A 17,681-nucleotide genomic window follows, 5' to 3' on the forward strand; every position below is an offset into this window, starting at 1 on the left:
TATATACATACATATACATGTATATATATACATACATATACATGTATGTATATACATACATATACATGTATATATATACATACATATACATGTATGTATATATACATATATATACACAAGTATACGTATATATATATATAATTTCTAACAACATGGGAGTTGGAACACTGACCTCCATACCATCAAAAATCCACATGTAACTTTGAGTCCCCCAAAAACCTAACCATCGATAGCCTACTGTTGATTGGAAGCCTTTTCCAATGACATAAACCATCAATTAACACATATTCTGTATGTTATATGTATTATATACTGTATTCTAACAATAAAGTAAGCTAGAGAAAAGAAAATGCTATTGTAAAAAATCATAAGGAAAAGGAAATACATTTATAGTACTGTGGTGTAAAAAATCTGCATATAAGTGGACCCAGAGAGTTCAAACCTGTGTTGATCAAAGGTCAACTAGAGACATATACAGATATAGATACAGATGATATATAGATATATATGCATTTATTTCCTATTATGACTGCTACTTCTCCTTCCAGAGAACTCAGAAATTATGAACACAGAAATGTGTGTAGCGATACATATAAGCATTTGGAATTTTAGTGAGATTCATGCTATGGTTTTACCGAGAATGTCTTGATTTTTATGACTGAATCGTGCATTGGCCTTTATTCTGCTTATGATCTTGTTGACTGTTTTCTTGCAGCTTCTGAATAACTTCTTCAAGGACCCATTCCCAGAAGAATTTTTGGTTCTCTTCAGAAACTGGGTCAATGACTCCAATCCTGCAGTTAGCAAACTGAGCCTCCAGAAAATTGCCAACATGGCGCCAGTTATCAATGAGGTACGCGCGAATGTGTGTGTGTGTGTGGGGGGGGGGGGTGTGGTTTGTGAATGCCATCACCATCAAAGTTAACCTGAGATTTGATATTGCTCAATATCTTTACTGATAAAACATTGATATTTCTCAGTTTCTAACAGCTAAACCAGTATCAAAGCCTGATGTTTTATCGGCAAGAAAATTGGGTTGAGTAGAACTGGTGGTGTAAGTAAATTCAGGAGCGTAATGACCTTGTGTACATTTTCCCCACAAAATCATTTATTGCCCTCGGAATTGAGCAGCATCGTCCTACACAAACTCCTTTCTTTCAGTCGAAACCACGCACACGTTAAGTTAATTTCCCCTTCAATACACACAGGTGCTGACACATTAATTCCGATCTTGGGGCCCTCGCTCAAGGTTTTTCTTCCACACCTCACAACACGTTCCTCCTTCACCCACACATATTCACATTTGTCTCCTTTTTCAGCTCAAGTCAAATTCCGCGGAATATTCTGACCTGGCAGCCTCGTTCTTCTCAGAGCCACAGCAACTGTCAGCACTCGCTTATACAATACTTCATATCAAAAATTCTCTATGGGGCACCTGGGTGGTTCAGTCAGTTAAGCGTCTGACTCTCATAATCTCACACGGTTTGTGGGTTCGAGCCCCGAGTCAGGCTCTGTGCGGACAGTGGAGAGCCTGCCCGGGATTCTCTCTCTCCCTCGCTCTCTGCCCCTCCCTGACTCTCTTGCTCTGTCTCAAAATAAATAAATAAACTTAAAAAAAAAATCCTCTATGTATGATGCTTGGGCCAGCCGTGTCAGCATCTCCCAGAAAACTTGTTAGAAATGCAAATTGTCAGGCCCCACCCCAGGCCTGTGGTGGGGGCGGGGGGGGGGGCACCAACCCGTGTTTTTGTAAGTCTTCCAAGTGATTCTAACACAGTTTAAACTTGAGAATCACTGTCTTACGCTGTTTCCTACTGAATCATGTGAACACTTCTTGCTTTCCAGGAAGATTGAATCTAAGCATACCCTTACGTTTTGTAATTCTCTTATAAATTCCTTTTTCCTTAGTTGTGTTTTGAATTCCAGTTAGTTAACATACGGTGTAATATTAGTTTCATATGTACAATTTAGTAGCAGTTACATGCAATACCCAGTGCTCATCACAAGTGCACTCCTTCATCCCCATCACCTACTTCACCCATCCCAAAGTATCTCGCATAATGGCATTATGCTGATTCCATAACCCATTGTTGATTGAATAATAAATTTAATAATAAATCCTTGTTTATCTATGAAGCATGGTCTCTGAATGCTCAAAGCCGGTCAGTGGGCACCCATTTTTGCACTTAGAGAGACATGAGCCATGGTCTGTTTGCTTTAGATAAATCACACATGTCAGTGTATATGCTATTAGTAATCAGAGTTATTTATCGCCTTGTCTGGCACTCTTCCCAATGTTATTAACAACTGAAAGGAAGATTCTATGTCAAGGTTAGCTAGGAGAGAAAGAGAGAAACAGTGGAGAGGGAGCTGGGTTGAGATCACATACTATCTATTGGTAAAGACAACTTTCTAGCCAGATGCAAGGCCTCTGGCTATTTTTTTTTGGTAAATGGTCTCTGTTTCTTTTGCTTCTTTTCTTTCCAGCCTTTGTTTCTCTTCTTTGAGAAGAGAAGGTGTCTCCTTTTTGCCTTTTTCCTTGCTTTATAATCTGCTGTCTCTGACTCCCAGGCCTTGGCTCAGCAGCTCGGTGGCTCTCACGTCCACACAAGTCACTGGCACCCGGTTTAGAGGTCACACTGTTCGTGATGTGCTGGTGAATGCTTAACGGTCACCTCTCTGGAAATAACACCAATTTCTCTGGTGTAGGTACTCTCAATGCGGCTAATTTCAAGCTGTCAAAGGGGCGTCATTAAACAAAGAACTGGGGAGAGATACACAGTAGCACATCACAATTTAATATTCCTACCATACAGATAGGATACATGTATCATATGCCCTCAATGGCATATAAGAGTAAACTGGAGGCAAAGAAATAGGAAGTGATAAGTTTTGAGTATTTATTACCTTTGTTTTATTTCTTTACAGATTTACCAAACTTGGTTTTTAAGAGTGACTTTTTAAATTTTGATCCCAGTGTAGTTAACATGCCGTGTTATATTAGTTTCAGGTGTGCAATAGAGCGATTCAACAACTCTATACATGACCCATGGGGTGTTCATTGTGATAAGTGTACTCTTGATCCCCTTCACCTATTTCACCCTCTGCCCACCCCCCTCCCCTCTGGCAGCCATCAGTTTGTTGTCTAGAGTTGAGAGTCTGTTTTAACAATCAGCTTACAAAATTTTTGACAATGTGACAGTTGACCGTCTGGGGGCAACCCCCCCACACCCCTGCATGCTGCCCAAACTCTGGTGTGTTTGGTACCAAATGCTACCTCAAGTCTCCTTCTAGCTCCAAAATCCAACCATTTTCCTCTTGTATCTATAGATAGAAAATGTCTGCAGCTTATTAATATCCATCTTGGATGCCTTCCTCTCAAAAGAAAAGACTGTTATAATTCGGGCCTTACTCACCCTTCGAAGACTCTTAGGCAAACTGGACAAGGTGACCTACTCTTCTTTGTGTGTTAGGATTGCTTCCAGCTACTGCCCTCTGATGGATCACGTGAGTTACAGTGACATACGTGACATCATTCGGTTTTATAGATAAGCTGAAGGCCCAGAAGACAGTCATTTTGTGCAGAAGCACCATCTTTTCCAGAGATAACAATATGAGTCAAAGAAGTACAATCTCTCTCTATATAGTTATATACATATAAAACTAACCCGTGAGAACCTGGAAAAGTCGGCCCATAAGAAAAGAGAAGCAAAAAATAGCCTCTGTCTTTGCATGAAAGAGGAATTGTAGCTCAGTAGCTGTATCTCGGCTAACCCTGGGTCTGGATTCCCTGGGTTCAAATCCCTGTTCTGCCTCTTATGAGCTGTGAAATCTTGAGCAGGTGATTTAGTCTCTTAATGTTCCAGCCTCTCCACCTATAAAATAGAGAGAGTGGCACGTGTATTATGGGCATTAGAGATGATGGGTACAATGCCCCAAATGTGTTAGTTATTATCATACAAAACTCTGAGTAAAAGGTCTTTCATCAAAAAGTTGTGCATTTTGAAAATTCTCATTTTGTATAGTAACTGTGTTCTAGAAAAGTTGGGTGAAAGCAAGATATTTTAATAAGCAACAACACTTTGATATGCCATGGAGAATCTATTTATTTTTAAACACTTCTATGAGTTGTTTGTGAACCAGAGAATTATTTCGTGGAAAATTATTTTGCCAAAATTTATAGGCTCTTAATTATTCAGGTTTCATTGAAGAAGGGCACAGATTATTAAATTATAAAAAAAGAATAAATTTAGTGGCAAAAATTATTTTCATAAAGACATAGTAATAATAATGGTAAATGGATTTATTGAGCATTTACTAAGTACCAATCACTATTCTAAGGGATTTACATGGACTACCTCATATAATTCTCTAAACAGCTCTATTACTATTATCCAGTTTACATGTAAGGAAAATAAAGCAAAGAGAAATGAATATTTGGCCAAGTTCACACGGCTAATAAGTAGTGGGAATGTCCATGTAATAAATTATTTATTATTTGGGGAAAAAAAAACTAAACTAAACTAAACTTAACTAAATAAATAAATAATCAAACCAAACCAAATGAAAAGAGGCAAAATCAGAGAGGAAAGTACCAAATATCGATTTACCCTAAGTCATCCCTTGGACATAGAGTATTTGAAAACTACTGGATATCAATGAAACTATGACACTATGTGTCTCCATTTTTTTTTAATTTTTTTTTTATGTTTATTTATTTTTGAGACAGAAAGAGACAGAGCATGAACGGGGGAGGGTCAGAGAGAGGGAGACACAGAATCCGAAACAGGCTCCAGGCTCTGAGCGGTCAGCACAGAGCCCGACGCGAGGCTCGAACTCACGGACCGCGAGATCACGACCTGAGCCGAAGTTGGCCGCTTAACCAACTGAGCCACCCAGGCGCCCCACTATGTGTCTCCATTTTAAAAGAAAAGAATAATTTGCTCAAGCTTAATCTATGGGGAATAAAAACAGGATTTTGTCAGGTGTGGGGCACTAAAAGCTCTTTCCACTGGTCCAGATAGGCTTTCAATGGTTAGCATATCTTCCTATAGACTAAGGATACAACAGGTAACCCACAGATGAATGCACTTTGTGGGCGTGTTACATTTGGCTGTCATTTTATGTCATTTGTGTTACATTTAGACTGTTGTCTGAGTCCATTATTTTTAAACTGGGAGATTTCTCCCAGAAATCTGAATTGTAAATGAAATACCAGAAGATTTGAGAATACTGGAGCCCACAAACCCATTTGGCAACGGTCTGCAGGAGCTGGGTGCCCTCTCTGAGAGAGGCCAGAGCCCTCTGCTTCAAGCCCCCCTCCTCTCCCTGCTACCTGCTTTGCTTGTTTACATCAGCTTCCTAGCCCCAAGGACATGACTTGACCATTGCTTTAGGTTTGAGCTTTGATCCACGTTTGTTACCTCCGGGAAGGAACATACAAAGCCACATTAGCCATTTGTATTTTGCTGGGAATATATCTAATATATTTCTGAAAACAGAAAGGAAAAGCAATTAATGAAATCATGAACAAAAACTGGGAAGTGATACGATATTTTTAAAGATTAACCTCTTCTCTGACTTGCAGTTTTTCTCTCCTAGCTTTTTATAATCCCAAAACCTTCCTATTTGGCATAAGCAAGCTCTTAGAAACCTGGTTCTTATGCCATTGGTATTCACCAGTAATCTGCAAAGGCCTCCAGCCTTTGAATGCACCATGGTTACTTTAAGTACCTTTATAGAAATTACTTCCAGGTTATACAGATTATTCCAGTTTATATTTTTAGAACGTTCTTAAATACCATCTTCCTGAATTTAAGAAACACTTTTCACAGGGAATTTTCATAATGCATCTGAATTTGAGTAAGCGAATCTTTATTTTCCAATCAGAAAAAAGCTGACTACTTAGACTGAGATGAATCTTTTCTAAAAATAAATGATAATTATAATTATATATATGTATGTATGTACATATATCTACATGGTATATATACACATATAGTATATATACATGTAAATATATTTAAACATATATACACAAGTGTGAGATATGTATCTCCCACTGCTTAAATAAAAAAGCCTTAGGGGCGCCTGGGTGGCTCAGTTGGTTAAGCGTCCGACTTCAGCCCGGGTCACGACCTCGCGGTCCAGTGAGTTCGAGCCCTGCGTGGGGCTCTGGGCTGATGGCTCAGAGCCTGGAGCCTGCTTCCGATTCTGTCTCCCTCTCTCTCTGCCCCTCCCCCGTTCATGCTCTGTCTCTCTCTGTCTCAAAAATAAATAAACGTTAAAAAAAAATTTTATAAAAAAAAAAAAAAAAGCCTTAGTAATATCCTCAGATGTGACCTTTCTCTGTGTGCATTTGTAGAGTAATGAAGGCATTCGGAGTATGGCCATTCGACACTTTGGTGAATTACTCAGGGACATGAGTCATTACACGTGGATGCTAAATGATGTCGTTCTCGGAGGCTTGGTGCCCCTGATCCTGTTTTTGGAGGACACAGATATCAGTGTAGTTAAAGTAAGTCCTGTGATCTCGTTTTTCCTAGTTTTGCAGAGAATCATAGTGTTTTTGGTAACATCAGACGAGCAGATCTTCAGTGACCTTTTTCTGCTTCACAGGCATGTAGACATACATTAACAATCTGTACCTCAGAATTAGACTGGTCAACATCTTATTTGCTCAAAGACAAATATTACAATTTTGAGCTGGTGGTGCTCAACATCTGTAACAATCTTGTAAGTAACCCCACAATGTTTACTACCTTAGGAGTTCTAGAAATAACTTGAAAGGAGACCCAAAGTGATGAAAGGTGTGGCAGGGACAGGAGTGGACCCTGGAGAAGGAATGTGAAGAAAAGATAAGACATGAATAGTTACAAGCTAGGGCTTAAGACCAGAAAAAAATTAAATTTTCCACTTCTTCCCCAACATGGATCGCCTCTGATTATCTTTCTCCAACCCACCTACTTTGAGCTCCGGATGGTGATAAAGGGAGGAACAGCATTTCAGATCACCAGAAACAAAACTGGAGTTACTCTGTCATCATCTTAATGAGCTGGTGCTCTGGAAACCAGCATGAATTGCAGCAATAGACAAGTGGGGCTGGAAGAATGCCACGTAAAAGTTGGAAACACAAAGTTGGGCTTAGGAATCATATAATAAACTGAATAACATCTACAAACAAAAGGGTAAAGTGTATACATAGAAATCTCCAAGGTTTAAATTGGGCCTAATTTGGTATAAGCAACCAAGCTCTTTTTTCTGGAAGCCTCTCTAGAAGAAACGTGCTTTTGCCGATGACTGAGGTTTTTTTTTCCCCCCCTCATTTTATTTTCAGCTTGTTTCTCATGAGAACTACATTACAGATTTGATATCTGACACCTTGGGGTTCCTGAGAAGCTCCCGAATATATCTGAGGAAAGCATCAGTTATTTTAATTGGTAAATAAAATTCAATTCTCATTTTTTAATTTGCCTTACAAGGTACAGAATGGGGTAGCAGCTGGAAGTCTTTCTTAAAAAAATACAAATTTTCTTGGTTTATGAGGGGCAGCACCTGCCATGGTGGTATCTATTAATCAAAGTTAGATATGTGATGAGAATTGAGTTCTATTTGCTAACACAGTAAGTATTATTATACAAAGTGTATTCAACAGGATGAATTTCAGATTTTAAGATGGTGGCAAACCATTGCTAATTCTTCCCCTTCGCTGCCTAAAAATCACTACCCAAAGAGCAGGAAGAATATAAAAAATACAAATACCATCTTCAATAAAACAGGACAACTGTAACTACAAATTACAGATGAGGAAATGCTACTCAATCCAATAAAGTTCTTTCAAAAGTGTTGTGGGGGGAGGGGAGGTGCAGGAAGATTCTAACAGAGGACAGCTAAAGTTTTTGATCTTGTACAAACCTGACCAAACGGGGGTTTTTTGCCCCCTCACTAGTTTGTTACCATAAAGATCAAAATTAATAAACCTTTATTTGGAATGACAGGAGGTGAGTTCCCTGTTCGGTAGTGGGATCTTCCCTTGACCCTATTTAGCATCATGGAGTAGCTGGGGCACCCAGGACCGAGGAAATAGTCATGTCAGTCGGACTTGTAGAGAGGAGTCTGTCAGTCAGCGAAGGTAGAAGACAAATCAAACCAGGCTCATCACTAGAGCTCATGATCTCTCTGGGGCTTAGAGGAGCAACACAGCACAAACGTGCAGAAAATCCTGTGTCATAAGAATTTATTTCAAACCAGAAAGAGCTCCTATCCTGAATTCTACCCTGGAACTTTCTGCCAACAGTCCTCTATAACTAATATTGCAAGATCCCAAAATAAATAGTTGAAAAAGGCATTATTTTTCTACAGAGGTATTTCCATGGGGAAAATAGAGGACAGAAAAAAAATTAGAAAATGTTTCTACAGACCGGATAAAAACCATGATATATATTTCTGTGAACCCAAAACTTTGTTATGTAAAGATCTAAGGTATAATATCAACACACAGGCAGTATATGATAGGAGAACGGGAGCACGGGAAAAATCAGCTTTCAAAGAATGGGGGGAAAGCATAAGAAAAAAACTATATAACCATTAGTACACTATAACCAGCAGAAGAGAAAATATATATTGTTGAGAACCTTAGGAAGGAAGGAACAACAGGTACAGTGTTGAGAAATGCTAGCAAGAGGAATGAAAACCGGCAAGAAACAGTTTGAAAAGCTAAGGGACAATGAGCAATCCAGAAGATAGATAAAAGAAATGCCAACTATGCATAAATATCCCTGAAGAAGAAAAATGATTAGGGGCACCTGGGTGGCTCAGGCAGTTAAGCGTCCAACTTCGGCTCAGGTTATGTTCTCATGGCTGATGAGTTTGAGCCCCGTGTCCGGCTCTCTGCAGTCAGCTCAGAGTGTGGAGCCTGCTTTGGATTCTGTGTCTCCCTCTCTCTCTGCCCCTCCCCGACTCGCATTCTGCCTCTGTCTCTGTCTCTCTCTCTCAAAAATAAATAAATATTAAAAAAATTAAAAAAAAATTTTAAAAAGAAAATGATTAGAGCAAAAAGGCATTCATTCCAAAGGTATAACTTAAAGGGCTCCTGGGTGGCTCAGTCGGTTAAGCATCCAACTCTCGGTTTCGGCTGAGGTCATGACCTCATGGTTTGGTTAAGTTTGAGCCCCACGTCAGGCTCTGCCTTGACAGTGCAGAGCCTGCTTGGGATTCTCTCTCTCTCCCTCTGTCTCTGCCCCTCCCCTGCTCATGCTCTCTGTCTCTCTCAAAATAAATAAACTTTAAAAAAAGGTATAATTTAAGAAATAAAAGAATTAAATAAACTGAGGTTTGATAAAATGTTTTTCAAGAAACATTTTATACAGAATGCAGCATTAAGACATTTCCTAATAAAGTTATGGAACTTCACAGTTAAAGAATTCTTTGAGCATTTAGGGGGGGAAATGTCATCTATAAGTTACAAAATAAGTAAATCTGGCCTTAGATTTCTCCACTTCGGTATTCAACCCTAAAATAAAGTAGAATAGTGCCTACAAAATCCTAAATGGAATGAAAAGAAGAGAGAGGAAAGAAGGAGGAAGGGAAAAGGAGAGAGCAGCAAAGAGGGGGGAAAGGAAGAAAAGAAAAAGAAATAAGAGTCCCGGGGGGAGGGTGGGAGATGAGTGAGGGAGGAAGGAATGAAAGGAGTATGGACGGACGAAAGGAAGGAAGGGGGATGGAAAAAGAAACTACAATGCGTGCAATATTTCTATGGAAAAAAAAAAAAAACCTTGCAAGTATTACTGAAAGACACAAAGAAGATCTGAAAAAATAGAAGGGTATAAACCAAATTTTGGGAAAGAAAGAATCAAATTTTAAAATGTGCCAATTCTGGGGTGCCTGGGTGGCTCAGTCCGTTGAGCGTCCAACTCTTGATTTCAGCTCAGTTCACGACCTCAGAGTCGTGCATCCAAGCCCCACATCGGGCTCCACAGAGCCTGCTTGGGATTTGCTCTCTCCCTTTCTCCCTGTCCCTTCCCCCCTCTCTAAAATAAATAAATAAACTTTAAAAAAAAAAAAAAAAGAAAAGAAAATGTGCCAATTCTTTCCTACATGGATCTATGCAAGGAATGAACTGCCAATTCGAATATCAGTATGGCTTTCTTTTTGCAAAACTGACATGTTGATTCTAAAAATAATGTGGAAAGTTAGTATGCAAGAATATCCAGGAAATTCTGACCAAGAGAAAAAAAAAAAGATGGGGCCAGGGGTGGGGGTGGGGGACTAGCTCTATCAGATATTAATACAGCTACAGTACTTAAAATCACATGGAATAAATAGACAAACAAGTAGAACAAAGTACCGTACAGAAATAACTATCAAAACATGCAGTGTTTTAAAGTGAATCATTGGCTTTAACTACAGTGATGAGAATATAGAATCTTCCTTAAATAGCTTCGGGACACCTGGTGAGCCATCTGGAATTTCAAAAATTATTTCATTCCTATCTTACTTACTTCAAATAAATTCCAGATAGTCAAAGGCTCATATGCTAAAAATGAAACCATAATGATAAATAAAAGTAGAATAGTTTGGAAAAATTTATTGTATAGTCATGGGGTGGGCAAGACCTTTCTAAAGTAAAGGTCCAAATCTAGGAACCATGAGGAAAATATTGATAAACTATGAAAAAAAGTAAATACTTCTGCAGGGCAAAACCACTATAAACAGTCAGAACCCAAATCGAGATGACACCACAAATGAAGGGTGAGTTCTCACTGTCCAAAGATTCTTTATAAGTCCATGAGAAAAGACAAGAAATTCCTAAAAATTCCCATTATCGGCATAGAATTCTGTACAAAATAGCTGACATTTAATAAAATAAAATTTAAAAAAACAGACATATAGAAAGAATTTTTTCATGCAAGAAAAAAACCAAACAATGGAAATAGAATCCAGGATATACAATTCTTGAAGTAGGTATGAGCTTTAAAATAGAAATTATAAATGTGTTTAAAAGATTAATAAAATGGAATGCATAATTCAGTGGGTAAAGTGAACAGCAGATTAGAAAGACCTGAAAAGAGACTTTGAGAATTAGATCTGTCAGAACAAAATAATATTCAGCTTCAAGATCAAAGTTTGAAGAGATAAGATAGAAAATAGGAAAAGAGCGTAAGAGTATGAGACATGGTGAAAAGGTGAGAAATACACATCCATAAGGAGAGGGGAAGAAGAATGAGACAAAAATATTTGAAGGGTAAAGGCCAAGAATTTTCCAAAACTGAAATAAGGTAATAACAAGAAATAACACATCTAGGTTTGGACAAAGGAAAATAAAACTTTAAAAATATGTAGATAAGTAATTATATTTAAAAATATTTAGAACACTGGAAGGAATTCAGAAAAATTGTTTGAATTAATACATAAATTTAGGAAGCTTTCTAGACATAGCATCAAAATACAAAGATCAATTGGATTTCTATACACTAAGAATAAACCATCGGGAAATCAAATTTTTGAAAATGCCTAATACAATAGCACCAAAAAATCCTGAAATAACTCAAAATAAAACTACAGAAAGATGCCCAAGATGGGTACACAGAAAACCAGAAAACCCTGAGACAATTTTTAGAAACTTAGATACATAATGTTGGTGGACTAAAGGATCAAGAGAGTATGGTAACTTCGACTCTTCCCCAAACTGATCTGTAAATTCAGTGCAATCCCAAACAAAATCTCGCCAGGGGCTCTGAGTGTGAGAGTGTGTGTGTGTTTGTGTGTGTGTGTGTGTGTGTGGTGTGTCTGCGTGTGAAATTAGACAAGCTGATTCTAAGTTTTACATGAAAATGTAATGGTTTGAGAATAACCAAGATGATTTAAGGAAGAACCACAACGTTGAAAACTTATAGTACTGGGTAGATATCAGGACACAGTATCCATTAAGGTAATGTGGCAGTGGCATTGTGATCGAATGAAGTCAAGACACTACCCCGCCCCGCCCCCGCCACACACACAATTATGATACAAGTGATATTAGCATGCAAGCAATTGCGCAGCAATAGGGAAAGGACAGTGTTTGCTTTAACGGTTCTGGGTTAATCACACAGGGATATAAAAAATATCTTGACTCCTATTTTATGCAATATAATTACAGTTGGATCTACAATCCAAAAGTGTAAGAGGTAACACAATAAAGCTTCTAGAAGTAAATACTGAGTAGTAGGATATCAGGATGACCTTGAGACAGCAAAGATTTCTTATAAGGACCCCAAAATTCACTCACCATAAATAAAAAGATGGTGAACTGGACTACATTAAAATTAAAGACTTCTGTTTATTAAAAAAAAAAAAAAAAATGGAAAAGTTTAGCCCCAAAGCAGGAGAAGAATTTGTAAGGCATGTAACATTTAAAAAGATTAGTACCCAGAATAAAAACGCCTACAAACATATAAGTAAAAGACAACTCAATATAAAAACAGGCAAGGGACTTGTTAGAACAGGCATTTTACAAAAGAAATATAAAAGTGGCCAATAAACACTATATAAAATTCTTATTAATCATGACCAAAACAGCAAAGAAAATCACAGTGCGATGCCACCAAATCCATGAGAATAACTGAAAGGAAAAAGACTAACAACGTCAAGCGGTAGGAGGCAAAGCAATGGAAATGTTCATAGTTACGGGTGGGAGTGAAAATTGATACAACCACTTTGGAAACTGTTTAACGGTAACGATTAAAGGGGAAGATAAGCATATCCCTTAGCCAATAAGTCTTCTGCTAGCTACATACCAAACATTAATGCGTACAAATGCATACCAAAATTCATGTACAAGAATGCCCACGATAATATCATTATTCGTACAGCCTCAAATTGTTCAGCAGCAGCAGAATGGATTTTTTTAAATGCTGCATTCATAAGATGGAGTATCATATAACAGCGTTCAGCAAACTTTTTCTGTAAAGGAACAGATAGTAATTATTTTAAAATATGAGTACTGTCTGGTCTCTGTCAAAACTACTCAGCTCTGCCATAAAAGCAGAATGGCTAAAAGTAGCAATGGATAATACATAAATATATGAGCCAATGAGCTTGGCTTTGTTCCAAGAAAACTTTATTTGCCAACTCCTGATATGTAGCAGTGGAAATGAATGAACTATTGCTTCATTAAAGAAGTTGGATGAATCTCCCGATAATGCTCAACAACAAGTTGAGCTAAAGAATAGTCTAAGGGGTGGGGGAGGAGATTGGGAAGGGCATGCCAGAGACTTCTGGAATGGTAGCAGTTTTTCTATTTAATGACCTAAGTGGAGCTAGAAATGTTCTCAGTAATCATGCACTGAGCTGTGCCAATATGATTTATGCACATTGATACACATAAATATATCTCCATAAAAAGTATCATTACATAATAATTATTTGAAAGCACTAAAAGGTGTTCCAAGGATAATCTAAGACATGGTTTGCTTTGAGGAAAGCTATGGAGGCAGCTAGATTAGAGGATGCATTTCCACAATGTATTTTGGGGTCACTCTAATACTACTTTGTGCGTAGGGTACTTGGCAAAATCAGGTGGCCATTTACTGCTCAGAGATGAAATTGAAGTCATGCTTGAAGGTAAGTGTTGAAGTTATAATGAAATCTGTATGTATGAGTTATGTATAAGTCTAAATGAATTCACTCTCTGTGATTCAATTCACATGTGTTCTATAATGGTGCCAGGGACGGGAGAAGGGTGGTAGGGAGGAATCAACGGAAAAACTAGGTTAAAGGGTATCTTTTTTCTTTTCTCTTCTCTTCTCTTCTCTTCTCTTCTTTTATTTCTTTTCTTTTTTCTTTTCTTTTCTCTTCTCTTCTTTTCTTTTTCTTTTCTTTTTTTCTCTTCTCTTCTCTTCTCTTCTCTTCTCTTCTCTTCTCTTTTCTTTTCTTCCTTTCCCTGTTCTGCTTCCCTTTCCTCCCTTCCATTCCCTCCCCTTTCTCCACTTGCACCGGAGAGAATTAAGGAACAGTGTTTGCTCTCAAGACGTCCAAACTTTGGCATCTCTCTCTTACCCTCTATGTCCTCATCAGGATCAGATTTACAAACAGGTGGGATAGAAAATAGGGTGGCAACTTCCCTCCCTTCCGTGTGTGTGTGTGTGTGTGTGTGTGTGTGTGTGTAATAGACTTTATTTTTTAAAGCAGTTTTAGATTTACAGCAAAATTGACAGGAAGGTACAGAGATTTCCTATATACCTCCTGCCCTCACAATGTTGCACAGCCTCCCCCACCATCAACGTCTCCCCCACTCCAGATGTTTGTTACAACTGATGAACCGACATCGACACATTATGATCTTCCTTTTTTATTCCTTCATTCCCCCCATTCACTAATTTCTTCAACACCTATCTGTGGACAACCTGCAAATGCTAAGCCCTGTAATTCTGCCTCCGTGTCCTCAGAATCTTCTTTCTCTCCTCCTTCTCTTCCTGCTCCTTCTCCTCCCTTTTCCACATCTGTCCTCCCCTCCCCCCCCCCATTTCTTCTTGTTAAGAAGAAAATAACTCCCACAAGCCTGGTGTCTGGATATAATGACATTAGCCTTTTGGTATATGTATTATCTCAGATATTTTTAAAGAATATAAGCTATTATATATTTATTTTTTGAATTATCAAAAAGTTGTGTAACTTTCTCATTTCCTCATATATTCATGCCAATATTCATATATTCATGCCAAGAAACAGGGGTTTGCATCATCGTAGTAATATGTGTGTGCCATTTCATTTTATGATATGGCAGATTTTTACGTGGTTCTCTGTTGATGAATGTTTAGACAGATTCCAACTTTTCTCATTATTATGAGTACTACTGAGCCTCTTGATGAATATATATTTATGCCATGTAGCAGAATGCTTAGCACATGACAGGCACTCAGTCAATGTTTAGTGAGAATTCCTATTTTTCTTTTAATGAGGTCTGGTGGGGATAGCAGATAAAACCTCCTGGCTGCTTCTAGCCAAAATAGTGAAATTTAAGGGTGGAGAGGAGAGAAGGAGAGACTCTGTGAGACATGGTGTTTGTTCAGGGTTAGAGCTTCTCGACCACGAAAGAGATGTCTTGAACTAAAGGTTCTTCTGCTCTTAACAGCTATTGACAGAGTGCTTTGGGATGAAGATCCCATCATCAGGCAGTTGGCAGAAATCACCCACAAAATTTTTAAGGAAATAGCCCATAAACTGACGTCCTCACATGTTAAACAAACCTTCCGAAGATTATTTCACTTCATCTATATAAAAAAATTGAAGCCTCTTTACAATTATAACTGGCCCAACAACGTGGCCAGCAGTCCTATGAAGATTAAGGAAACCAATGGTGACAAGGAAGGACTTACCGATGAGAATTCTGTATACATGTTTGTAAAGAATGAGACTTGAAGAACTTCCCAGAAGAGGAATGATTTTCCTTTCCCACCTGATAACTTGAGTCTATAGGTACGTGCTTTTCTGAAGGATGCTGGAAGCCTTTCCTGTCGCTTCTTAACTCTCTATTCAAATAGAGAAATCCGTTGCTTCTTTATGTTTGATGCTGAGCAGAGAGTTCACCTCATCAAATCCGCTAATAAAATTGAAAAATCATATAAGCAAAGCATTTGATGAGAAGCTCTTGATTTTGATCAAATCAACCTGTGTCTACTGAACACCTTCCAAGTACCAGGCACGATGCTAGGCGGTGGGGACATCTGGATGATATAAACAGGGTTTCTGTTCTCAGGAGAGTCACAGCATGGCTGTTTCCATCCTGCTTGGGCAAATGCTGCCCAGGGCAGTTTCAAAAAGGAAGGAACGGAACTTGCACTGCAAGACCAAGGGGAGCCCCTGTATTCTTGCATTCTTGTTGGAGACACTGAGGCAAGAAGAGTGTTGGGGGAGAGCTAGAGACTTTGTTAAGGACACAGGTGGGCAAGGAAAGAATGGGGAGAGCTGAGGCCTGAGGGGAAGATGATGCTGTGCCCATCACTTTAAACTTTTTGAAATGAAAATAGGATAACCCGTCCTAGTTAGTGGTGACCATTGCCCTCAGGATCTGGTGTCCCGCCATCCTGACCCATCAGAAAGTCCTCAGTGGTCTTGCCTGACCTGTTGCTTGGGCTCATCTTTCATTCCCCTCACCATACCTCCCTCCCACCCTGTGCTCCCTCTCTGGCATCAACCCCTCCAGCCACAGGAAACTACCGGTAACCCCCACGGTTCAGGTGTTGTGTCTTTGTAATGTGTCAACTCGCAACGCTCGCACATTTCCACCGCTTCGTGGGCCCACCGCACTGGTGTGGGGTAGCAGTCACTGCATCTGCCCTGGGGTCCTCCTTCCACCTCTCTGACTTCTGAGCCAGTGGGTTTAGTTCCGTTGACAAAGGACACCAGCTTCTCCTGTGGGACAGCCGTGGACAGTAGAAGCCATAGGAGACTACCGCAGCTCCAAGACTATGGGTTCTACCCCGTCCTTGCTGTCCTACTTTACATCCCCCCCCTTCCCTTCCCAACCGCATTGAGCTTGAGACTTCAAGCTTGGCATCAATGTGAAGACGACAGTCTTGCAGAGACTACATCCCCCATGGTTGCTTGCAGTCACATCTTTGGCCGTGCCTCTCTAATTCAACCCTGACCCGTGTATGGGAGATGCACTTTCCAGGCCCCTTTGGAGTGTTGCTCCTGTGTTTTGCCTTAATGCTCTGTGCGCTCTCGTTGCATTTACCAGCTTGTAGTGAAATTATTGCTTTTTTTCTCTTCCTGCCCCACAACATTGAAGTTTCTTAAAGGTAAATGCTGTATCTTACGCCTGGTGGAGTACTCTAGAGCCCCGCGGTGCCTGGCACCTGATGAATGCTCAGTGAACGCATGGCAATGAATGAAGTGCTAACAGGACATGTTGCCCTCACGCTTCAGTAAGAATTTTCAGATATTAATAAGCGTTGGTTAATATTAAACATAATGAAAGAATGGATACTTTTCATTTACTCCTTAGTCCATATTACTTCATTCTTACCCAGATGTTCCAGACCTCACTTCTCAAAATCAAAGCAACTTCCTTTCCCACCTTTAAGCGAGCAGGATACCTAGTGTGGTAGGCTACATAATAACCCTCCTAACGATATCCAATTCCTGATCCCCAGAATCTGCGAATATTTTACCTTCCGTGGCAAAAGGAGCTTTACAAACATGATCAATTAAAGGATCTTGAGATGAGGAGATTAGCCTGGATTATCCAGGTAGGCCAAATATAATTATAGGTTCTTTATAAGAACAAAACGGGAGGCCAGAGAGGAAAGAGATTTTTGGAGATGCAACACCCTTGCTTTGAAGCTGGAGGCAGGGACCAGAAACCAAGGAAGGCAACTCTAGAAGCTTAAAAAGACAAGGGAATGGATTCCCTCCCCGAGCCTCCAGAGGGAGCACAATGCGACCAACACCTTGATTTTGTTCCCAGTGAAACGCGTTTTGGACATCTGAACCCCCAAACTGTAAGATAATAAGTTGATGCTGTTTTAAGCCACTAAATTTGGTAGAGCAGAAATAGGAAACTAAGATACCTAGATTTCTACAAAACAAAGCAAACCAAAGTAAACTCTAACTCTCCCCACTCAAACACACACACACGCACACACACGCGCACGCACACAGACAGCAATGAGTATAATGGACCTTACGCAAATGTCGAG

General features: G+C 39.3%; 1 protein-coding gene across 1 annotated transcript in view; it reads left to right on the top strand.

Moving 5' to 3' along the window:
- Positions 1 to 15,623, top strand: part of MROH9 (maestro heat like repeat family member 9) — an 89,089-nt gene extending 73,466 nt beyond the window's left edge. Inside the window, exons 16-22 of the mRNA XM_049633924.1 lie at positions 716 to 853; positions 3,331 to 3,507; positions 6,365 to 6,517; positions 6,619 to 6,735; positions 7,337 to 7,439; positions 13,540 to 13,602; positions 15,113 to 15,623. Coding sequence (XP_049489881.1) covers positions 716 to 853; positions 3,331 to 3,507; positions 6,365 to 6,517; positions 6,619 to 6,735; positions 7,337 to 7,439; positions 13,540 to 13,602; positions 15,113 to 15,399 — 1,038 coding nt within the window. The 3' untranslated portion in view covers positions 15,400 to 15,623. The remainder of the gene's footprint in view (positions 1 to 715; positions 854 to 3,330; positions 3,508 to 6,364; positions 6,518 to 6,618; positions 6,736 to 7,336; positions 7,440 to 13,539; positions 13,603 to 15,112) is intronic.
- The last annotated feature ends 2,058 nt before the right edge of the window (positions 15,624 to 17,681 follow it).

Source organism: Panthera uncia, chromosome F1 (assembly GCF_023721935.1).
Source record: "Panthera uncia isolate 11264 chromosome F1, Puncia_PCG_1.0, whole genome shotgun sequence".
In the NCBI taxonomy this organism is placed as follows: domain Eukaryota; kingdom Metazoa; phylum Chordata; class Mammalia; order Carnivora; family Felidae; genus Panthera; species Panthera uncia.